General features: G+C 53.2%; 1 protein-coding gene across 1 annotated transcript; it reads right to left on the bottom strand.

Annotated features, from left to right (window-relative positions):
* Window positions 1-2,916: 2,916 nt before the first annotated feature.
* On the bottom strand, window positions 2,917-24,122 carry AMN (amnion associated transmembrane protein). The gene is made up of 12 exons (XM_005417898.2): window positions 23,906-24,122; window positions 21,821-21,939; window positions 21,667-21,711; window positions 12,277-12,364; window positions 10,564-10,799; window positions 8,951-9,088; window positions 8,763-8,871; window positions 7,624-7,706; window positions 6,573-6,759; window positions 5,652-5,826; window positions 3,460-3,562; window positions 2,917-3,208 (listed from the first exon to the last, which is right to left on the bottom strand). Exons 1-12 carry the CDS (start codon window positions 23,946-23,948, stop codon window positions 3,113-3,115), a joined length of 1,422 nt encoding a protein of 473 aa, XP_005417955.1. The 5' UTR covers window positions 23,949-24,122; the 3' UTR covers window positions 2,917-3,112.
* Between the last annotated feature and the right edge of the window lie 193 nt (window positions 24,123-24,315).

Genomic DNA, 24,315 nt, shown 5'->3' with positions numbered 1-24,315 from the left:
CTGAAAGAGATATAAAAATACACATTCATTGAGCCAAGTCTGTCTTTAGGCTCAGGGATATTCTGAGGACTCTGCCACAATCTGGGTTTGTGCACAATTTCTGCGAGCGGCTGTATAGTGCAAAGCAAAGGCACTGTGCTATGTGTTGGTGTCCATTAATAGTGTGCAGGTTGCTTTTTCTTTTGACATGCTAGGAAGCAATGACTCCTGACATCTTGCCATTAACACTAATGCATTTTGAATTAGTCTGTCACAGTGGGGGACCCCTGACACTCGGGACCAGAAGCAAAACAAAGTCATCAGGTGCCCTGACCTGCTGTGCACAGCCTCAGTGACATAAACCACCCATCTAAAGTGCTGCTTACCAAGGATGTCTGTGAATTAAATTCCTTGTTTAGGCAGGATCCCAGGAGACACTTGCGTACCAAACCCCTTTGCTCTGCCCTGCCTGCAGCACGGGCTGTGTGTGTGTGTCGGTGTGCAGCAGTCATGGATACAATCATGGACACAATCACGGATACAATCACGGATACAGCTGTTCTTCCAGCACCTCTCGATCCCCAGCACCACAAACTGACTCCGGTGCTTCATTTTGTTTCTGCAGAGCTCCCCCCTCCCTGCGGCGCGTTCTGTACGAGTGAGTGAGCGGCTCCTGAAGGAAAAGTACAGACTGTGCTCTGCTCGTGCACTGACAAAAATTGATCTCTGCATTAATTAAAGCCTCTATTGTAAGTGACCTCGAGCTGCTAATGCATTTTAAAAATGAAGTTTCGCCAACAGCAAATTCAAACGTGTAGGGGTGACCAGGTAGAGGCTCCTGCCATGGGCTGCTCTGCCTCCCTCTCTGTCAGTGCTGTGTCCCAGGAGGGCATCCAACTCCACAAGCACACCCCAGCCTGTGGCTCACCCTCAAATCCCTGTGTGACCAGGCAGGACACAGAGCTGATGTCCTCAGCCACTTGCAGGGGAAGAACACCATCCTGACACCATTTTATGCAATGGGCCCTTTGCCAATGGGTTGTCTCTTCTCTCCCTCAGCCCGTGGCCATGGGATGCTCTTGCCTTTCCCCCTCTGCACAGGATGTGGGGATGCAGCCATCGAGACCCCTCCCAGTCCTCACATCACAATTCACACTCACAATGAGCGAGGCCCAAAAACAGCCAGGGAGGGAAGAAATTCACTCTGAGGGGGGGACTCCCTGGGGGCCACCTTTGAGCCCCTTCCTCATGTGGGTGTGATGGGCTGCCTGGTGCACTGATGGGCTGCCTGGTGCAGTGGCCTCCAGCGTGCAGCACTGCATTGGCCCCAGAAAGAAAATTCCTGTGTGTGTATGTTTGTATTTGAAGGCTTGTGGGCTGGAGTCACCTGCAATGAACTGAAGTGAAAGAGGAAAAGAACACAAAAAGGCCCTCACAGCAGAAAGGAGGCATGTAGCTGGTGGAGGATGTGGCTGCTCTCACAGGCACCATGGTAACACCACGGCTGCTGAGCTGCACTGAGCCCTGGCCATGTCTGGCCCTGGGGGGTCAGCAGGGGGGCTTGGGCTGGGGATCCACCTTGGGCTCACACCACAGGAGTGACTGTGTGTGCTGTGAGTTCCTGGGTACTGTTCCTGGGTCATTGCACCCCACAGTGATGCACTGGTTGTAGGACCATGGGATGGTGGGGATTGGGTATTCCCCACGTCAGCGGCTGCAGGCTGATGGCTTCCTCTGCTTTCTGACCTGCCTGGTGACCATTTCACCCAGCAACAAGGGCCTGACTGAGGCAGCAGAGACTCCTGCCCAGGCAAGCTGCTTTTCATCCCAGTACTGGTGGAGGAGCCCCCTCAGGAGAGGTGAAATCCCAAGGGGGGTGTGTGCCCTGAACACAGGACTGCTCCTGGCTCTGCCCCACTTGCAAATGCACCACAGCACCCAGGAGCTCAGAGAAGCCTTGTTCCCTGCTGGCCTTGTCCTGCCTGTTCCCAGAGGGCAGGGCTGCTCCCACCACCACAGGCTGCCTGCTGCCTTTCGTCAGGGCTCTGATGCACCTAATAATGAATTCCCAGCCCTTTGAGAAGGGATTATGTCTTCCAGAGACTAGAACAAAATATTATAAACTTAAAATAGCTGCTTCCTTATGGAATATGCCAACAAGCCCTACTGAATACTCAGTAGAGTGTAAATTTGCATCCATTTGCATACATATCCATAATTTCCACCTCACCCATCAGCCCTGCTCCATAAAGATGCACTGCCTGACATTGTGAGCGGATGATGGTGTTTGACACAGGCCAGAGCTAACGAGGCCCCTCAGTGCCACTGCCCCAACCCTCATCAGAGATGGGCTGGTGTGACTGTCCCCAGCCCTCAGCTCCTGCCTGCATCCCTCCCCAGGACCCTGGCATCAAATTTCCTTCTCCTTCTACCATGAGAAGACTTTCTCACCTCGAGGAATAACAGAATAAATCCCCAAAGGTCCAAGAGGGTTTCTTACCTATCAATCCAGGCACAGAGGGAAGGAGCAAGCTCCAGAAGCCTTCCTGAGGAGAGAATTGTTTAATCAGGACTGCACCTCACCAGCACCCAGTGGACAGGAGTGAGAGGAGGAATGGGGACCCTGAGCAGAGATCCCCAGCACTGAGCACACTCCTGGAAAGCAAAACAACCTTCCAGGCCCTGAAGGCTCTGGGTCATATTCTAAAATGTGTCTGAGCACTGAATTTTTGTCATGCATCCAGGAATGCTTCCTTCAACCTGCTGTGTGCCCTGGGGCAAACCCAGCACAGTGCTGGCTAAAGCATGGGGTGCTGAGCTAGACCCCAACTTTTTGGATACCATCTGAGACCCAAATCTCAATGTTGAACTATCTAAAAAGAACTGACACCTGTAAAATACAGTTTAAAACCCAGAAGTAACACCAGGGAGGCCATGTCCATTTGACTGAGTCCCAGCAGTGAAGGTTTGCTATGGTTTCCTTCACTGCACAGACACTTTTATTCAGGTGAGATCTGCTTCTGGCTTGAATCCCACCAGGAGCAATGTGAGGGGCTGTGAGGGGCTGTGAGGGCTGGAGAGGTGGTGATATCCCCAAGGGAGTGGGGTCTGCCCCCAGCATGAGTCCACACCATCAGGTCTCCGTCTCGCTCGCATTGTACAGAGGGTTGAGGTAGAAGACCTGGAGATCTTTGGATGCCACTTCTCCAAGGTCAACATCTGGAGGCTCCTGCAACAGCAAGAGAGGAAAAACACGCAATGGGGAGAGAAGCAAAACCCTTGGGCAAAACCCACCCAGGGCTGAGTCCCTGCAGCAGCCAAGAGGTTGGTGACCTGAGGGAGAACAGGAATGTCCCACAAACCCCTCCTGGCCTGGGAAAGCAGGGCCCCCCTCAGGTAACCCCAAGAGGCTTTCAGGAGTGTCACAGCAGCCAGCAGCTCCTGCCCATGCCCCAAGCACCCCTGGCAGGGGGGACTCACCACGCTGAACACAGGGTTGTCAAAGCCTTTGTCACTGGCTGGTGCAGGGGGTGCCGGGTCCTCCATCCTCTCCCAGGGGTGCTGCGGGCGCAGGGCAGGCAACCTGAGGAGAGCTGGGCATCAGCATCCACACCCCTCCCAGCCCTGCAGCTCCCCCAGCTGAAACCCAGCCTCCTCCAGAGGTGGATGGGAAATTATACAGGGGCAAAACGTCAGGCTGTTATTGAAACGGGATATTTGTGCCCCTTCCCAGGGAAAAGCAGCTGGATCCAGTAGAAATCATTCAGCCTGGAGATCTGGGACCTGCATTCTGGAGGGAGGAGTTTGCAGAGGCAGACAACTCTAGCACAGGCTTCACTTTGGAGCAATCATTCCTTCCCAGTGGCCTAAATGAACTGCCACAGAGCTGAAACCTGTTCCCACTGTAATCTCAACAAGTATTAATTACTTTTATCATTACTTTTATCACATTATCATTTTCTCATCCTAATCACCATCACAACTTGTATTATTTTCTTCATTACTTTTATCCTAAGGGTCCCAGTCACTGAGCACTTCCCTGCAGTGGGTACCTGCTGCAGGTGGGCTCAGCAGCAGGTCCATGCACATCACCTCAGGAGCTCTGAGAGAGGCTCTGCCAGGCCCCTTTTGGTGGAAACAAGGGGGACCTGCAGCAGGAGTGGGACAGGCCCCGGGCTCACGTTCAGTTCTGTCTCCTGTAGCTACACAAAATTCCCTCCTGCTGCTTGACAGAGCTGGTTTCAAAGGCCTGTCCAGCATCCAAAGAAGCATCAGTGAAAGATAAATCATCAAGTAGCAATTCTGGGCCTGGGAGTTTTATTTAGAAATTAAATGAAGGCATGGGTTTACCGCTAGGAAATATCATGTCAGCACGTGTCGAGCAGCAGGGCAAGTGTTCCTGGCCAGGGCCACTGCTGCATGGTGACAAAATCCCAGTGGAGGAGGCAGGAGGGAACAAACAACCTGACTTGTGAGCCTGTGACACAGCAGCCCCAGCACCAGGGAGCTCAGCACCCCCTGGCAGACACAGATGCACTTTGCACATGCGAATTTAAGCAATTCCTGGCCCCTGGTTATCAAGTGTGTAAAGTCAACCCCACTTGCTCACAGCTGGATACCCTGCAAAACCCTCCACATGTGGAAGGTGCATGTGGGAGGAGCAGAGGTGGGTGCCCCAAGCACTTGCTGTGGGCACTGCTGGGATGCCCTAATCACTGCCAGACCCCATATCCAAGCTGTGAGGGAAAATGGTGATGGAGAAGGGGTATTTGTGACTAGCTCCCAGCTGTGGTGCAGTCAGGTGCACCCTCCAGCCCTCCCCTGGGACCTGCACTCTGTACTCCATGCTGTGTGAACAAGCAATGCACCAGAAGCTGAACTTGCTCTTGGAGGCTATCTGTCCCTTTAATAGTTATGAAGCAGTGGGACAAGTGTTTTGCATTATTTTGATGCATTTCTATTGAGCTCCTGGCAGGTTCAGTCCTCCCCTCCCCAGCAGGGCTGCAAACTAATGGTGCCAAGGAACAGGAGATGTCACCAGGCACCATGACTAGGCTGTGCAGAGCTCAGATGTCACCAGGCACCATGACTAGGCTGTGCAGAGCTCCAGCCAAGCAGCAGCAGCCCTGCTCCCACCCAAGCACACTGCACCCTGCCAAGACGCAGCTCCTCCTGGTCACGGAGGAGAATGAAGCAACAGCCCAAGAGTACAGAAGTGCTTTTCAGCCACCTCACCTCCCGAAAAACATGAGGAGCAAGGACAGGTTTTAAACTGACACAGGGCAGGTTTAGATTAGACATTGGGAACAAACTCTTCACTGTGAGGGTGGTGAGGCCCTGGCACAGGTTGCCCAGAGAAGCTGTGGATGCTCCATCCCTGGAAGTGTTCAAGGCCAGGCTGGCTGGGGCTCTCAGAAACCTGATCTAGTGGAAGGTGTTGCTGGCTATAGCAGGGGGTTGGAACTGGATGATCTTTGAGTCCTTCCAACCCAAACCATGTTGTGGTTCTGTGAACAGTAATGTTGGGGGTAGCAGGGTGCCAGGGCACACCCCTCTCCGTGGGAGCTCCAGCTGTACACTGGGTGACAGGCTGGAAGGACAGCCTGGGCTGGCAGCTGCTCCCAGGCAGAGGCAGCCTGAGTATCTGCTGCTGGCAGAAGCCCCATCCCTACCTCAGCTTTCCCTTTCTGTAGAGAAAGAGGATCCCTCCAAGGAACAGGAGACTGAAGAGCAGCCCCATGACTGTCCCTGCTGTGATCCTGCTCGCTGGGTGGCTCCCCACCTGCCCGCTGGCAGTGCTGCCAGTAGCCACTTCCATTTTGCCACTTGAAATGCCGAGAGCTTCACCTGGGAAGAAATAGGGATGAGGATTGTACAGGGCAACACATTCCCACACCCATGGCAGAGGGAGCCTTCAGCTGGGTCAGGTCTTGCCTGCCTGGCTGATTGCCCTTCCCTGGGAACAGGGATGGGATTCACAGGTGGATGGACTCAATGGGGACAAGCCCCTGTGGGTCTGCCACCCACACAATGACCACCAGGTCCCCTGGCTGTGACCTGTGTGCCCATCAGCATCTGCCAGCTTCCATTGTCTGCCTCCACGAGCAGCATTCTGGCTGCAGAGCAGCTCTGCAGACAGAGACCTGGGGGCCCTGGCAGGCACCCAGCTGGTTGTGGTCAGACATGGCATGGAAGCACACCGGTATCCCAGGCTGCAGGTGGAGGATTGCCAGCAGGGCAAGGGAGGTGACCCTTCCACTCTGCCCTGCCCTGGTGAGCACAGCTGGAGCACTGAGCCAGGCTCTTCTCAGCAGGTCCCAGTGACAGGGCAAGAGGCAACGGACAGATACTGAATATGGTACATTCCACTCAAATACCTATATTTATCTAAGTATTTATATATAAAAAACTGGTTTACTTCAAAGATGGTCAGTTGTGGAGACAGGCTGCAGAGAGATGCTGTCGAATCTCCCTCCTTAGAGACATTCAAACCCCACTGGCCATGTGGGCTGCTGGCAGGGAATACAAATCTCTGGCCAGCAGTGGGTCTGGCTGCTCCTGCAGGGGATATGCTGAGGAGGACAGGGGGTTACCGTGCTGTGCTACGTCCTGCATGATGTCTGCTGCCAGCTGCTCCGCAGCGGTGCCCGCCTGCGCTCCGGCTCTGTCATCAATCAGCACGATCTGGATGAGAGGAGCGGCGCCTCGGGACACGATGTCCAGGAAGGTCTGTGCTCTGTGCACCTTGGACATGGCCATCTGCACACCAGCGTATTTGGGCTTCCCAAAACACAAGGAGACACGTAAAGCCAGGGAGAGGGTAGGCACAAATGAGTCACATCTCCAGACAGCCACGATGGATGCAGCTGCAAGGCCCACCTGAACTTTCCTGTGAGCCCCACCACAGAGCTGCCATCCCTGTCATGGCAGTGCTGTTCCACTTCCCAAAGGACAGGCCTGTGTGTCCCCTCTCTCCCAAGCTGTGACCAGCACCCAGCACACAATGAGCCCCCAGGGAGGAGAGCATGCTGAGAAAGCAATTTCATGTATCACACCCGTTAAAAGCTGTATGAAGATGTGTGGCTGTAAGGAGGGCAGGCAGACAGCTTTCAGCTCTGGATCAATAGAGCAATACCCTGATATCGAACCTCCCAGTGCAACGCAGAGCACACCTTCTCCCACAGCAGCCCCTGGCAAAGAGGGATGTCATGTTGTGTCTGACAAGCAGCAGCATGAAGTGATGCTTTGTAGAGCATCTGAGAGCTGGCCAGTGCCAGGGAATGCCCTGCTGCAGGTTTGCACAATCCCAGCTGTGTGCGCTGAGCTCCTTGCTCTCCTCTGTTTTCCAGAGCAGCAAGCCCCCCTGCATCCTTCCCCATTGCAAGCCAGCAGCTCTTCCTGCCCTGAGCTCAGCAGATGGTGGGGCTGTGGTGGGGAACAAGGACCCAGCTCCGACAGCAAGCAGGCACATCCAAGAGGTCACACGGGGCGCATGGGCCCTGCAGGATGGTGGGGAGTGAGCTGCACCCCTGGCACTGCGGGGACCGCATGCCCCAGACAGTCCCACAACCATCACGTCACCAGCAGATGTGGCCAGTGGCCTGTGGTTTCATTAGCCCCTCCCAGTCTGACAGGCTCAGTTACCTGGCTCAGCAACTCTTGGATCAATTTGTCCTGGTACTTCTGCAGGTCAAAATCAGGAGTGAACTCCAGGTTAATGGTGGCCCCTGCAGCCAGAAAGCAGACAGATAGACATCAAACTCACCACGTGTGGGCAGAGAGCAGCCACAGCAGCAAAGCTCTGACTGCCACGATAGGCACCGGGGACCCTCTGGTACCCTGTGCAACTGCTCTGGCTGGGCTCAGGGACAAACCTCCCCATCCGGTCTTTTTGTCAGCTGGGTTTGATGAAAGGCTTTTGACTTTTTAACATATTCTGGAGAGAAGCTTTCCCTGGAAAGTTTTCTCATACTTATCCCTCTGGGAAGCTCTTCATGTCCCTGGTTTTGGGGCATGAGGCTGTGGTGCAGCTGCACTACCCTGGCTTTGGAGGGAAGGCTGAGATGAGGGAACACCTGTGCTCCCCACACCACTGCACTGCAGTCATGGAGACAAATATTTTCCTGGGGAAAAAATACAATTAAGCATTTGCTGAAATTTTTAAATTGTCCTAAAGACTGTAAGGGACTATGCTTTTAGGAGCACACTGGAGAAACATATGGTGGCATTTTAATGAATTTGGTATGACATACCAAATATTGGATGCCAAGTATCCAGGTACAGTTGTGCATGAAAAATTGCCCCTAGCAACATTTCATGCAGATTAATGGAGGAGCACCCATTGCAGAGAGAATGCTGTCAATCTGCATGCTTTTATTTTAAATGAAATTAAACAAGCTGGCTGTTGGGAAGCTGACATTACAGTGGAAAAGGTTGCATTTCCTTTGTGTGTTTTCAGCTGCATAAACTCAGCAGAGCCCTATTAGCTTGACGAGCTGTGACATCCTGACAGGATAAGCCAGAAGCAGGGACAAAGGGCTGCAACTCAGAACAAGCTCCCAAAAGTCAGGATCTCTTCAGAAAGACGTGCTGGAAGGTGACGCAATGTGATCTGCACATGGGACCCAGAGATGAGACCCTTGGCAGCAGTGATACAGCAAAACTCCAGCTTACAACCAGCAGCAAGCACCCCCTGCACCCAACTTCCCCCATGGAGCCAGGGGAAGCAGCCTGGGGCAGCTGGCATGGCAGGGAGGAGGAATAGGGCTGTGTTCCCCACTCACCACAGACCCCACAGCAGTGGCCAAGGGGCTGCAGAGGGCTCTGGCACGCTGGCTCTGGGCACTGCCTCCCTGGTGCCCCGAGCAGGGCTGCGCAGATGCGGGGGCCATCCTAAAGGAGAGCGAGGCAGCATCAGTCCTTGCCCCACAAACTGCACTGGAGCCCCCAAAATGGGAAAGGGAAGACTCACCAGGGTGTTCCCACAGGCACAGCCAGACTTATCAGGACAGCCAGTGCCTGTCACCTGGAGAGTGCCATTGCCATGAAACTGCAGTGGGGCAGAGGGGCCCCCCAGATACCCAGCCCAGGATGATGGGGTGTTCAGCTCCTGTGCAGGGAAGAGCAGCAAAGCAGGTGAGTATCCCAGCTCAGGTCCCAGTGCTGGCCCCAAGCACCCAGCTATGCTGCTGGGACACCTGGTGTCACATCTGATGGCCATCACTGGGGAGCCCCACTGCAGGCAGTGATGCAGCAGGAAAACCCTGACAATGCACCCAGTCCATCTTTCCCCCTGGCCCAACAGAAAAACTCTCTCAAACCTAAAACAATGACAACGAGATGGCTGGGCCTTTTCTTCTTTTGCTTTCCATCTTTCTGCTGGCTCAGAGAATTCAAGTTACCAGCTTTTCACTACTGGGAGGAAGGGTGCTGGGTCTGAGCTGCTTTCCTTCTATCTGGGAAGAATTTCTATGTGCTTGGCATTAGCAAAGGCTGAGCTGGACTAACCAGCCTCATCCTGCCAAGTCACCGGTGATTCCCTCACCTACTCTCTTCCACAGGAAGTGTCTCCATGCTCTGGCACAACGGGTAGATTTCTCAGGCCCCGGGGTGAAAATAGTCATCACAGAGCACAGAGTAGGCTGGCTACAAAGGGATAGAAAAGCTTATTTGGTCAGTTCATAAAAAGCACCTTCTCCTTCCATCTCATCGCTCAGCAGCAGCCCTGGCCCTGAGGGACAGCCAGCAGTGGTCCCTGGGTGGGATGACATGCTGTGGGGTAGTCAGAAGCATCAGCAGGACCAGCATCACTGGGAGCACCGAAGAGCATCCACCTCTGCATCCCTGGGGCTATGTGGGCCTGGCGTGAGTTCCACTGGGGTGCTGCCTTGTTCAGACTCGCCTGCACCCGCCTGGGCACCGACTGAGTCTATTACTCAAAAAGCAGCTACCTAATGCCTGGCCCCAAAATGGCAGATCCCAGCCAGCACAGCAGCAGAAATAATAAATAACTTATGAAACGCCTGCCGCATCTCCCACTCCTGGAAGGAGCCTGTGTTTACCGCTGCAGCGCCTGTGATCTTCTGCTCCTCCGACCAGGAGGGACAGGGCTCATGGGGAGCCTGATTCCCAGGCTGAGGCACAGCAGGCTGCCAGTGCTTCTATAATTATCCCTCCAATCAATTAAAGAACAGTGCTGAAGCAAAGCTGGGAGATGATCACTGGGCCACAGGCCATGTTAAGGTCGGGGGCAGGAGGGAAGTGTCCCCAGAGGGTCCCTGAGCAGCACGGCTGCAGACACGTGCCTGGGAAGGGAGGGAGCCCTGGGAGCCACAGAAGCTGCCATTTCCTGATGGTTTGACCCGTGCAGATTGGCCCTTTTTTAAACATTCATAGTGAGACAGCCTGCACTCCCACACTGCAGGGAGGGAGCCGATAACAAACTGGTTGATGCAAAAAGCCATGGAGGCCATCCACAGCAGCAGGAGCCCCGCGGGTGTGCCCATCTCTCTGTGCAGCGCTGCCCCCCCTCTCGGGGCTGTGCTGAGAAGGTGCCGAGCCAGTTTCTCCTCCTCCCCGCCTCACCTGGCCCATGACAGAGATGCTGCGGAGGTGAATCACGGGCTGCGATGAGTCGGTGTTTACCCGGAAGGAGGTTTCGGGCTGGAAGATAACATCATCGTGGCGGCACGGGACGCGCTCCTCGTGCACGGAGAAGATGGGCCCGCCGGGCCTGAGCTCCCCGCTGGGGAGGACATCCCGCCACAGCGTGGGGTCGAACCACGAGCGGTGCTCAGCGTCAGCAAACCTCACTGTTCCACCTGGAAAAGGGACAGAAAAGGCTGGGCATGACCACAACCCAAATCCAAAGCCCCAGCAGATGCACCTGGGTTGGTAAAACCTTCACCTGAAGTGAAGGATCTCACCCTGTGGGCAGGGAGCCCAGGGCTGGCCCTGGCGTCTCACTCATGGGCACCCACTGCAGGCCTTTCCCAGAGCTTGGCAAAGCTTCCCAGAACTCAGGGCTAGTTCCACATCTGCCTGCAGGCTTCCAGGCCCAGATCCCACAGGATATTTTTTCCCCATTTTTTAAAGCTCATCCTTAAGGAGGATGTTAAGGAGGAAAACATCTGCCTGAATGCTGAGTAACAGCTAAATCTGATAAAAATGGGTATGATAATTCATGTCCCAGTTTCCCAGCAGCCTGGCAGTCTGCAGAAATGTGACAGGCCCTATTCCCTGCAGCAGGTAACCCCAATGCCAATGCTCAATTTAACTATCAATTCTTTAACCATTAACTATCTCCCTGCTGGTTAGTCTTATCATGCAGTGCCCTGATTACTTCTCTCCCTTCCCGGCAGCTGAACCTTTACCAATTCAGCCAGCATGCAGGTACTTAGTGACTGAATTATTTGCATTCATTTTGAAATCATGCTTTAGAGAAGTCCATTTGTGAAAGTTGTCCCAGAAACACCAGCTGATTTCAGGGGAGCAGTGCATGGTCAGCAGGCAAAGCCCAGTGCCAAGCACAGATGCCAGAGCATCCCTGCTGGGAGGCAAACAGCCCCAAAACAAAAAAAAATTATTGGGGATGAAGGATTTCAGAGTGGCTCCAGACAGTCTTCAGATACAATCCTTCCTCTAGGGAGACTGATTTAGACTTTTGCTCTCTTTTTTCTCTTTTTAAATTTTTTTTTCCATTCAGAGTGCAGGCGCAGACGCTCTGCTTGAATACTTCCTTCCCTCTAGAGGAACTAAAAAGTTACTTGCCACTGAAATCATGGGGCAGCTCTTAAGCACCCAAAATACACCTCCCTAGAAAACAGCTTTCAGATAAAAGCAGGCAGTAATGACACAAAGCTGCTGTCTCAGCCATGGTCTGGGCTGGGGAGGGGAGGGGCAGGGAGGGGAGGATGCCTGTGTGGGGCCAAAGGCCAGCTTGTTGTGGTGGCCATGGTTTGAATCACCAGTGTGTAACTCCTAACTGGTTTTCTTTAGAAACACCATGGCAGAGAAAATAAGGGCTTTGATGTGGCTACATGCTTAATAGGCAGGGGAAAATACAAACAATATTTGCCTCTCTGCTACAACTTCAAAGGCTTCCCTACTATAATTACCTTTTAAGACGACAGGTGATCTAGGAGAAAAAAAAGATCTGATGTGAGGGAGGTCATCAAAGAAAAGGTAAGTATTGAAGAGGAGTGATTCACTTTGCCCTGAGGTAGGACCTTTGTAGAGGTATTTGGGCTGAATTTATATGACTCAGCCTGATGGGCACCTGGTTTGGGCACAGAATACCTGAGTCACAGCCTGGATCCCAGCTGCCATCGAAAGCTGTGAAGGCTGCACCAGTTGCCAGCAGGAACTCTCCGTTCAGGGGCAGGTACTAGATGAAGGATGCAGAGTGTTACTGTCCTGCTGCCAGCCACCCAGGCTTGTTACCAAATAACACTGCTAATTGTTAGGCTGCCTATTACACTCACAGTCTCCAAGGCACTTTACATTTATCAGGAGCTTCCCTTACCGTGCCCCATGAACATAGGAAATATCAGCTCCTGGTTTTATGGATGGGCATCCTGCAATGGGGAGAGGCAGTGTGATGTTATCCTCCATAACACAGAGGAGGAGGAGCAAGAACAGGAAAAAGCAAAATAAGCTCTTTGACAGTTTCTTCCTCTTCTCATACACACTTGCAGCAACTCAGTAATGGATTTATACATGGTTGGTGCACCAAGAAAAACCCAACCTTGCTCTGCAAATGCCAGATGCCCCCTCACTTAACAGGTTCCCACCTCCATGGGCTGTGCTTGCCCCACAAAATATAAATCAGGGGCCCAGGCTGTGCTTGGTACAGTGTCAGGCAGTGAATTTGCACTGAGCACAAGCTAAGGGAAATGCACACTGGCATTTGGAGCAGCCTGCCATAGCCAGACTCTCTTCTTGTTGGGCAGCACATCACCAGCTGGTAGTCAGGGTCACAGCACTGACCTGGCTTCAGCCTGCAAGGTCCACCCATTGACAAACCTCAACAGGCACAGCTCTGTTATGGGAACCTTTCCAGCAAGAAACTGTGGCCACATGTGTCACCAGCCAGCACTGCTAACTCTGGGACAGGCCCTGACAAATGATCAACTCAGGCAACTCATCCACAGCAAACAGGTTATTCGGCCCAGCCCATCTTATTTTACATTTAGAAATTGCAGAGGTAAAGTCATGGTTTCTTCCAATATTTTAAGAGTCAGTGATGCTCAAGGCATCCTTCTCTAATTTGGTCTATCCAGTGTTTTGGCATCACTCCCAACAGCAGCTGAAAGCCCTCCAGGACTGAGTTATGCCAATGTACAGGGTCCTGTGCTCAGGCAGGAAAAGTTAAATAGGATTTTAAGATTTCATCTACTTAACTGGTCTTTAAATATGTATGTAGGTTAGAGAAAGCAAGAGTAATGACTGACTTCTGCATGGTGGCCATGACAGCTCTCTGTCCCTGGGCAGTCTTGCCTGAGGATGTTCAGTCCCACTCCGAGGCCACCATGGGGAAGTGATGGGGGAGGTGGACAAGGCAAAAAGCTTATCACCCCCAAACTGTAGGTGGGCTACGTTAAGAAGTTTAGCGCCTTGTTGGTGCAGTGCTTTGAAAGCCTTAGCCCTGGTGCCTGTCTCTTGGCTCAGGAACCATGAGAAGCCAGGATAGAGAGCAGAGGGTGGCTGTCACCAAGACGAGTCCCACAGTGCTCCTCTGCACCATCTGCTGTGGACCCAGCAATGCCACACATTGTGCTGGACAAGAGGGGATGACACTGGGAATAACTGAGGTTGGGGCAACATGCGCCCCAAGGGTGTGAACTCTCCCCCCAGCCAGAAAGAAGCCTTTGCCTATGGACGCTGCTCCATCAGACCACAGCTTGTGTCCTGCCATCAGGTTCTCTGAATTTCTATTACTTTTGAGTAAGGAAATTTGTCCAATACCAAAGCACTGAAAAAGGCTGAAAGGTCTGCCAGGATACAAAAGGCATCATGTCCTTTAGCTGCAGATGAAATAGCCATCAAAACACATCTGTTTTGAGGCTCAGGACTTGGCCTGCATTCAGCTGGGAGAGGGCAATGCTACCAGCTTCAACCACAAAATGCTGTACTTCAGTTCAAGTGCCCTGGCTTGTTTTCCTGTGAGCTCAGGCAGGAGTGGGCAATGGGACATTTTGGAGCAGTCAGCTGCCGCCCATGCTCAGGCCAGTGCCAGCAGCACTGCCAGCCCAGTCCCTTCTTCCATGCTGGCTGGGCCATTGCAGCCCCTGGGCACTCTCCCAGTTTGCAGGCTGTCCCCTGCTGTGCACAGCAGGGCCAGGCAGGAAGGGTGGCCATCTGAGCTGCTCAGCCTGGGGCTTTGGATGGGATGCAGCAGATCCTTTCACCAGCACAGGGTACCAGATCTTCACAGCAGTCAGCTCTGGGCACCCTGCATATGCTTGGGAGGGCAAGCAGGTCTGGATGGGCCAGCAGGACACAGCGCCAGTTCTACTCAAGAGGAGGGCTGGGAGAAATGTCTCACGCCAAATCTGTCTCGTGCCAAATCTGCCCCATGCCTGCAGCGCCTGTGCTCTGGAGACATTGGCCTCTGAGCTCTCTGGACAAGATGCAGCTTCTCCAACCAGCACAGGAAATCCTCCTCCACTGCTGAGGCCAAAATCCCAGGCTGGCTGGCCTTCCAGAGGAAGCTGCTCATGTGGGTGTCAGTGTGGCAGGGAAATGAGAGTGAGCACACACCATGCCCCTTCACACCCTAGGATTACCCAAACACTGCAAGCACCAGCCCTGGAATTAAAATGCGACACAACACGATGCAAGACAGGGGACAGAGTCACCTCATCTCCACAAACACGAAGTTCAGGAAGAGCTCTGTACTTCTGCTTCGCCACAGGAATGTCTGGGGCTGGGCCCTGCAGCTCTGGCTCCCTGCCCACTGAGGCAGCTGTGCTGCACATCCACCACCAGCCCTGCCTGAGATTCTCACCACTGGGCAGCGTTTCAGGAGTGTCTCCATCATCCAGTGGGTCTTTGTAAATTGCCCTTTCTTTTTTCCTAACATAAGTTAAGCATCTCGGCTCACTGCAGAGGACAAATAGACACTCTGGTTGGGCAGTGGTTTTCTACCTTTGGGAATTTAGTATGGAAATTGCATGCAGGTTGGGCCACTTTCCAAGTACATTTTGAACTGAGCAATGACAGGTACCAGTGGACCAAAGCCAAAAAGCTGGAAGTTTCATCTGCTTTCCCTTCCTCCTGCCAACGTGTACTCCAGGGCCATTAATACAGTGAGTGTTTAGAGTCCCATTAGTCATTTTCCATCCCTGATACAGGTAAATCACTTATCTCCTCAGTTATCATTATCAAGTGTAATGACAACCAAAACACAGTCATCATTTTTCTTATCAAAGTCAGGGAAAAAGAAAAAAAAAACCAGAGCTAAGACCCCATGTGGCTCTTGGACCAGCCCCAGCACTACCAGAAGGAATCTGCTCCCCCAGTGCATAAGTGAAAAAGAAACTAACCTCCAAAATGTGAAATAAAAAATAGCAAAGTCCTGAGAGATGGCTTTCCAATCAGGTGGCCTCTGATTGGAACCAGTCTCTGGCACATCCTTGAGTCACAAGCATTGGGTTGAGATGACTGACAGGAGCACTGTGACTGGCATGTCACCATCATCAGACCAGGAAAAATGCAGCACTTGTGCTTTAACCTGGGTGAACAACACTTGTAACTGCAGCCAGGTCTTCTCCCAGCCTTGCTTTTATCTGCAACATCAATGCATTTGAATTCCTTGCTTGGATGAGATGGTGCCACATCCCCATCACTCAACACTAAGACTGCCTGGGCACACTGAGCTCCACAGTGCTGCACCCATGGCTACACCAGCAGGCAGGTCAGCAGCCAACAGCCCCCAGCTCTCTCTCCTTGCCTGGCACCCAGGCCAGGAGCAGCTTTGGCCCTGGTGCTGCTGGCCCTCCATTGAAAAACATCTCTGGGATAGGATGCAGGTGGGCTATGGCTCCCACACAGACTGCTGTAACCCACCACAAGCAATAATGCACAAGGGAAATAATTTCCATTTCATCTTTCCCAGTACAGCCCTGCTGGGGCAGTGGCAGCAGCAGGCAGCCGGGGCAGCAGACAGGCGGGCCCTGCCCATGCTGCCCACAGGTGGGAACAGCAGGGATTTTCCCAGGGTCTGCTGGGGCTGGGGGGCTCAGTGCAGCTGGTGCCTGGGTGATATCCAGCTGTTGGCTGACACCCCAGAAAGGCACAGGGCCAGGATCACCCACAGGTGAATCCCTCAGACAACTCGGGAGCATTGCCAGGGGCTCACCTGCAGCCCAGCATTTCTTGGGTTCATTACTGAGGCTTCATTTATTCACCTTCTGGTCCAGGTGAAGCTTTCACCTGCTCCCTCAGGACAGTGTCCTTCCCCTCAGCCACACATGCCACCCTACACCCCCAGTTTGCTGCCAGAGCCAGCCTGCTCCTGCCAGGGCCCTCGATCCCACAGCAGCTAGTCCAGGTCCACAGTAAGGCAGAATGACCTTCTGCCACCCCAAGACCTATGTGTGAGGGTCCCTGCGGCTGGAGCAGCACCTTGCTGCCCAAAGACCTCCCTGCCCAGGCACACGGTCCCATGAGGAATGGGGCTTTACCTTCCCAAGGAAACCAGGCCAGAACTGCAGTCTGTTATCCCCATGCTTGCACAGGCTGGTGGAGCACGCCTGGGGCACAGAGGCTGGTGCTGCTGTCCATGGGCCCCACCAGTGGTGCTGGGGGATGCCCACAGCCCTGCTCTGACCCCAGCAATAGTTCACCCCTCTGCTTCTGACCCAGAGCAGGCAGGAGCACAGGCACAGGAGCAGTGTGCCAGGGGATATCATCATTTCAGTGTCATTCCCTGCAAGTTAACGAGGTGCTTGGCTGCTCTCCCTGCCCAGCAGCAGCAGCACAGCCGCGCTGTCATTAACGCCAGAGCCGGCTCCCCTGCTGGGGCTGCTCATCACGTTTCAGGTTGTGTTTCAGCACACGGGCTCCCCACAGCACCTGCCCAACCTGGCCTTGCCACAACATCCCCTGGCACAGGGGTGGCCTGACACATCAGGTTCCCAACACATCACGGTCCTGCCCGTCCCTACAGAGAAGCCACAGCTCCTGGCCATGCCACACGGGTGCTGCCTGGTACAGCCCCAGCCAAACCACCCCACAGGGCCCAGTGAAAGCTACGGGAGGATAAAAAACAACCAACCCAAAAAACCCACTAACTTGATTGCAGATGGCCAGTACAGACTTCTAGCTGAACAGGTCCTGACAGTGTACAAAAATCAGGTGTCACAGGGACATGGGAAGCCCCTTGGGTAGCTGAAGACATTGAGCTCTGGATGCAGAAGACACAAGAGAGGCTTAAAGCCATTTGCCAAATCTATTTCAGATTAGTTAAGCTTCTTTTCCTGAACTTTCTCCTACAGACAAGGTCAGAGAAAGCCAGGAAGAGGCTTGAGGTGTGTACAGAGGGGCCATGCCCAGCAGAGAAGGGATGGCAGACGGTCCATGGAGCAGCTTCCCAGCCAGACAGGCTCCAGCATCCGCTACAGTCCAGGATGCTGGCAAGCTGCTCTGCTCATCAGACTTTAGTAACTCCTCCTGCTGGAAACCAGCCTGAAATGAGCAAATAGACTCAGGGAGATGAGTGTAAATGGTTGCTTTACCAAACTCCTCTCCTGCATGCACCTTCATTGTAAACACTGACACAGAAAAGACCGCAGGATTCCATCTTGAAATTATGTGCTGGCACACACTCCCCTGAAATTTTTTATCTTCATCTTAGGGGAAGGAAAAATAATCCCTTTTCTGGTTGTCTCATTACCCCGCTGTCTGGGAAGAGGTGGGGGAGGGAGCACCGGTGCCTGGGACTAGCGCGAACTGTGGCAATTCATTAGAGCCGGTGCCCCTGGAGAGCAATTGGCATTTCAAGATCAATCTCTGCCAGGAACCGAGCGGGAGCATCCTGCAGCAATGCCGAGTACATTCTGCTCTCACAATTAGGCAGCTAAAAATATAAGGCTGGGGGAGGTGTCCCTGGTCAGACCCCAGTGCCACTCCAAACCCTTGCCCAGCCTTGCAGCCCCTCGTGGGGCTGGCAGGGAGGGGGTACGGACAGATGCCATCCCACAGCAGAGCTCGGGGATGGGGCAGAGCTGGAAAGGTGATGTCAGGGCTGCTGAGTAACCCCAGCCTGGATCCTGACCCTGGGGCTGAGCAAGGCTGCTCTGCCCATGTGAATAAACCCAACTCCTGCCACCCTGAAAATAGAAGCAGCAGCATCCATCCCTGGCCCACATGTTGGTGCTGGCCAGCTCAGGCACAAACTGCACCAGGGCTGGTGTTACTGGGGCAAACACCAGGCTCACTGCTGCAGCCATGCCCTGGCCTACAGTCCTTTGGAAGCACAGACATAGCCAGAGGGTCCACTCCCTCTCAGGAGTCTTTCTCTCCCATCAGGCGACAAACAAAGCCAAATTCTGCCTTGCCCTGGAGCACCCATGCCAGGCATCATCACCTCCATTTCCATCTTTTCTGCACATTTAGTCTCAGGCACCTCCAAAAGCTGGCTAAATACTGATCTGCATCTTTAGGCAGCTAAACACCATAGAAAATCCAGCCTAATCACAACGGTTGTGCATCAAAGCCACACGCTTTAAGCTGGATTTGGATTTAATGTGTGACTGAAAATCACAACGGTTGTGCATCAAAGCCACTTACGCTTTAAGCTGGATTTGGATTTAATTTTTAGGGATCCATCTGAAACTTCAAATAACTGCTGAGCTGGGTGCTCAGTGGGTGAGCTCTGAGCAGGGAGGCAAGCTCTGTGCCCCAACAGCCTCCTCCCAAGAAAGCATGTCCCAGCACTTGGGCGGTGCCCACATGGGATGGATGGGGAGGGGAGCTGGAGAGCTCACCAGACAGAAGTGAGCTTTCACATAAATGTCCAGGAGAGGAGTGATGGTGACACACGAGGACTGCATGGCACTACACTCAGCTGGGGAGTTGGGATGGGAGATCTCATGCTGTCCCTCCACCACCAGCACCAAGCATCCTCCCCTACACGTACCACAGCAGGCACTTATCTTCATGAAAGCCACTGAGAGCCTAATCCCTCCTCAGCCATGAATTTCCTTCTATGGTACTATAGCAAACAACATTCTGCTTTTTTTTTTTTTTTGGCCAAAGGCTGTATAGCATCTCCATGGTGACTCTAAAGCTTAATGCATTCTTGCTGATTTAAGTGATTAATGCTCCAGCGCGCGTGGCTGGCAGCCGAACAGGTGCAGCCCAGCCTCCCTGCAAAAATCCTCATGACCAATTCATTTTCTAACCAGCTGGGTGCCAAATTTCATGCCATTTGCATGAGTGGCAGCCTGGCTCAGGTGGTGGGTTTCATTCCTTTTTCATCCCTAACCTTGGCAGTCCCTGTGTCACCTGGTGACAGCAGAGCGTGGCAGTGAACAGGAGGGAAGTACCTGAGCTGAAATTACAAAGAGATATTAACCACCTCACTAAGAGACATGCTGGGACAGTTCACAGGGAATGGCTGGGGCAGTGATGCTCAGAAGGAAGGTGTGAGCTGCAGTACAGGTTATAGGCAGGGCTGGCTGCTCACCTGCAGTGCAATTCAGTGCAGCAGGAGGATGGTGCCCTCACAGCCCATGTGATGCTTCATTCTCTCATGGATCTCCCCAGCAGTCCTCCCCATCCACACAGCAGTGGGACTACAAAGTTCACTGTAACCCTGGAGCCTGTGCAGCTGCCTGCCAGCAGCAGGGGCCCAGAGAAACCCCAAGGCAGTAGAGGGCCCCCAGGTGCTCCCACCAGCACTCTGGATCCTTTGACAGGGACGAGCCAGGGGTCACTGGGGCATCAACCCATCCCTCAGTGGCAATAGGAGCCATCCTCCCAAGCAGGGGGCAGGGCCATGGGTGTTGATTTGTGTTGTGCAAAGGTTGTGTGGATCTCCCTCTCCCCAGGCTGCTCAGCACTGCTCTCCAGCTTGGCTGCAGGAGGCTCAGCCATAATGACTGACGCTGCTCTGCAATTATGCACTTCGCAGGCCTCTGATGAAAGTACTTTAGAAATATTATACATTCATCTGTAAGTAAAATAAAATCTACTGGAGTGGTATTTTGCTCTTTTCTTCTCTGGGTAAATTCCACATCATTTATTACATTATATTTGTACGTATTTCCCCAGTACATTCTTTCCTTCAAAAATTCATATTTAAAATGCCATATAAATAAAGTATCTTTTCCAAATATTTGTAGAGGGATTAAACGTGGCACATGGCGTTATCAAAGCATCAAAACTATTAGTGGCGTAGACAGCCTGAAAAAATTACACCACATAAATTTCAAGGGCTTCTTCAAATTTAATGGCCAATAAAAGAGCAAAGCTGCCCTAAAACCAAGAGAGGAATCTCATCCACCAGCTCATCAGGTCTGGAGGAGGAGGTTTTCCAAACAAGATCCAGCCCATCTCTTCCTGTCCCAGCACTGAGAGAGGGCTCACTGGTGACCCATCCCCCACTGGCAGGCTGGGACAATGAGTTTGCTTTTCCCTTTAATTCCTCCCTGTTAAATTTTACCCTCCAAGCCACAGAGATTGAGGGCCCATGTTCCCATGGGTGCCTGTCAGCCTGCTCTGGGGCAGAGTTCGTCATGTGCAGCAAAACCAGGTTACTCAGAAACCCCCTGTGAGTTGAGCCCCCTCCAATCTTATATCACTCAACACACACATTTCAGCAGGGTGTCATGCCCATCCCGCCACAGCTAGACTGATCATACCACAAAAAAATACAAAACCCAATGGCACTTGAAAGAAAATTTCTCAAGCAACATTTTGGGATTTCCCAGAACAGTTTGTTTTCATTTCAAGGTATTTTCATGTCAGCTTCACTTAGCTTCTGCCCAGGGCTAGTGCCTGCTCTGTCAGCAATGCTGTGGGTTGGTGCTCCTCAGCCAAATACTGCTAAGCTCTCCATCACATAGAGGGGGTTTTATCCCTCCTTTGAGAAGAAAAAATCAATTTCTTTAAAATGAAATTGGATTTTGCTGTACTCTCTCTCATTTCCCGCAAATAAAAAAAACAAACAACAAACAAACAACAAAACAAAACCAACCAACCAAAACAAGCAGAAATGGGCTTTTTGGTTCCATGGTACAGAGAAACCCAGGCTACTGTAGGACTCCTATTCCTTTCCCCAGCTGAGACATCCTTGGTCTGGCTGGACCATGGAGGAAAGTGTCAAAGTCCATGGAATGGCTTTAAACTGAGAGAGGACAGTAGGACATTAGATATTAGGAAGAAATTCTTTACTTGTGAGGGTGATGAGACACTGGCACAGGTTGCCCAGAGAAGCTGTGGATGCCCCATCCCTGGAAGTGTTCAGGGCTGGCTTGGACAGGACTTTGAGCAACCTGGTCTGCTGGAAGTTGTCCCTGTACGTGGCAGGGGGTTGGGACTGATCACCTTTACGGTCCCTTCCAAGCCAAACCATTTTATGATTCTGTGGAGAGGGGGACAGGGGAACATGCCACCAGGCAGAGCTCCAGAGCTGGCCCTGCCCTTGCCCACCCTCGTGCACCTCTGCCCTCCATGCCTTACCATGTCTGTCAGCGCGTGGGGAGACCCGACGAAGACTGAGACAACCTGCAAGAAAAGCAAGAATGAAGTGTGCTTTGCCCTGGTAGGTAAAGGGGCTTTTTCCAATGCCTGATGGTGTTTTGTGAAAACAAAAATAAATTTAAAATGTCTATACCTTGTCCTTCTCAAAGTGAACCACATCCCTGGCACAGGGGACTCTGCCTTTATCCCAGTTGGAGGCGGTTTCGAAATTGGTGTTGGGGATCCACTGCTTGTACACGGCAGCGGTGGCAGCTGGGAGGGAACAGAAAAACCAACCAGTTCAACCCAGTCCATGAGAGGCACTGGGAGCCTGCTCTGGGATGTGCTTTAGGATGGCTTGGCATTTATAGGTCAGATTTGGGGATTTTCTACCCAAGAGCAGCTCCTGTGCTGTTCCAGCTGAGCAGTCACAGCCCTTCTCTACAGGGGGGATTTTTTTTTGGTTGGGTGATGGTTTTAGCCACCCAGACAGTAAGAGAAGCAAGGGACAAACGGTCAGCAAGCAGACAGAAGGCAGGGAAGTGTCCTGCAGGCAAAAGGTAAGAATAACATCCACCTGGTAGTTAAGCAATCCTTGCAGGTGGTTCAGTTATCACTCAGACTAATTAAACAAGTAAAGATTCTTCAGCCTTTGTTTTCCAGAAGGTACAGAGTGGGCATGCAGAGCTGTGATACCACTAAGACAGGGCAAGAGAAGAAAGGGCATTTGCTGTGGGACATGTAGCACAAGTACAGGCTGGTTTCATGTGTTTGGAGCTGGAGAGGGAGGATTCAGTGATGTACTTCAGCCTGAGACATAAACATGTTGGGAAACAGGATTCTTCCCCTTGGGGTTTCCTGGGACAGTGGCAGTCCTGCCCTTGGGGCCCCACAGGGATGATCCTGCTGGGCAGGGACAAGATATGGCAGATGGGGGTTTCACTCTGACCTCTCTGTTTGCACAAGCACAGCAGAGCAGCCTCCCAACCTGACATTGCCCAGGCTTGGCTGGGGGTTGCATGTTCAGCTGAAGATGAATGAATCTCCAGCAGCCTGAATTAAATGGCTTCAGGCAAGTGAGTATGAGACACAGAAGAGAAAATACCAAAAAAAAAAAAAACCCTACTTTTGTAATTTTAATGGATTTTCCTTTCTGTAGGAGAAAGACCCACAAAATTACAAAGTACGTAGAAAGCCCGTGGTGGAAGGGCTGGAGCACTGCAGAGGGAACGCGGGCCCAGCCGGGCCGGGAGGGGCTCTCAATTGACTGCAGCGCTGCACAAAGCCCGGGCCCGGCTCCTCCGAGCAATGGGTGCGATGTGCCTGCAGAGGCTCTATCAGCACACAGGGATCACCGTGAGGTGCAATTTGCGCTGTTTTACCCTGCCAGGGGCTCTGCCGAGACCGCTGGCTGTAGTAGCCGTCTCCAGATGAACAGGAAACGATGTATTTTTAACCAGAATGAAAGTCCTGGAGCCCAGGTGCGACCGCGGAGGGGCTCCTGCCTCACGCCGGGCTGCGGATGCCCGAGGGAGCCCTCAGGCAGAGCGAACACACCCGTGCCGTGTCCTCTGTAAAACCCTCCGAGAGGGAAAAAAACACTACCGGTGGTAAGAACTGCAGCCAAGCAGCTGCTCGCAGTGTTGTGGGCACAAACACCTTCCTAGCTCAGAGCAGAAAAGAGATTAAGAAAGAAAAAAAAAACCCAGACAGCAATGGCAAGTAGTTCCGTCCTTGCTGCGGTTGCCTCGCGGCCCTGCCGCCGGGAAGCTGGGGAATGGAGAGGCCGGAGCTACAGCCGAAAGGCTCGGCCAGCCTCATGGCACAAAGCCTCAGGTCCCGTAGGCCGAGCGGGCTCACAGCGGGCCTACCCAGGACACGGCTCCTCCGGCCGCAGGTTAATCCCTTTGCCCCCTGCATTCGGCCCTGTCTCCCGGGAAGCGCAGTCCTTGAACACCAAAGCTACATGCATATTCAATAGGGAGCGTGTCCTGCAGCGCAGCGCTGCTGACTTCAAATGAGAGGCTCAGCAGGCTCCGCACGGCTGTCCCAGGCTCTGTGCCTGCCTGCCTTCCCCGTGTCCGGCTGGAAATGCCTTCTCCAGGGCTGCCTGTCAGCTACGCTGGGAGTGACAGAGCCTGCAGCTCTGCTCCAGGGCTGCTGGAGCACAGGCGAAACGCGGAGCTCGCCCAGCGGTCACCCCTGCTCGCCACGGCGGCCGGGCCCTGGCCGTACTCACCCAGGAGCTGCAGGATGCCCAGCAGGGAGAGCAGGCACTTCATCCCGCAGCCGGCTGCCAGCCCTCGGCTCCGCGATCCCTGCCCCGCTGGACCTTGCACCTTCCCGCGCACGTGATGGGCTCAGCCCGGGGAGGCTGCAGGGAGCGGGGAGTTCGCCACAATGGGAGGCAGGCTTCCCCCAGCACGAACACAGCCTTGCTCTGTCCCAGAAGCTCAGCTCCGTTCCCAGTCTCCCTGTTTCCTTGGAACCCGTTGGGAATCGAAGAGAGCCACTGAGGAAGCAGTTCGGGAGGCAGGAGTGGGGATCCCCCAGCTTGGCTCACCAGACCTCGCCCCACGCTCCCCACATCCATCCAGGTCCAGCTGGAGAGTGTCGGGATGAACACGCTGCATGCACATCCCACGCCAC

The sequence above is a fragment of the Geospiza fortis genome, unplaced genomic scaffold (assembly GCF_000277835.1).
Source record: "Geospiza fortis unplaced genomic scaffold, GeoFor_1.0 scaffold23, whole genome shotgun sequence".
NCBI classification, from domain to species: domain Eukaryota; kingdom Metazoa; phylum Chordata; class Aves; order Passeriformes; family Thraupidae; genus Geospiza; species Geospiza fortis.
This window is presented reverse-complemented; position numbering and strand designations above follow the sequence as displayed.

Bases quoted from the DNA above. Each gene is read 5' to 3' on its own strand.
- AMN (XM_005417898.2), bottom strand. From the start codon at position 23,948: ATGAAGTGCCTGCTCTCCCTGCTGGGCATCCTGCAGCTCCTGG. The intron at 8,872-8,950 runs GTGAGTCTTCCC...GCTCTCCTTTAG, and splicing joins GTGCCTGTGGGAACACCCTG to GATGGCCCCCGCATCTGCGC. The intron at 7,707-8,762 runs GTGAGTGGGGAA...TTCTGGCTGCAG, and splicing joins CCACTGCTGTGGGGTCTGTG to GGGCCACCATTAACCTGGAG.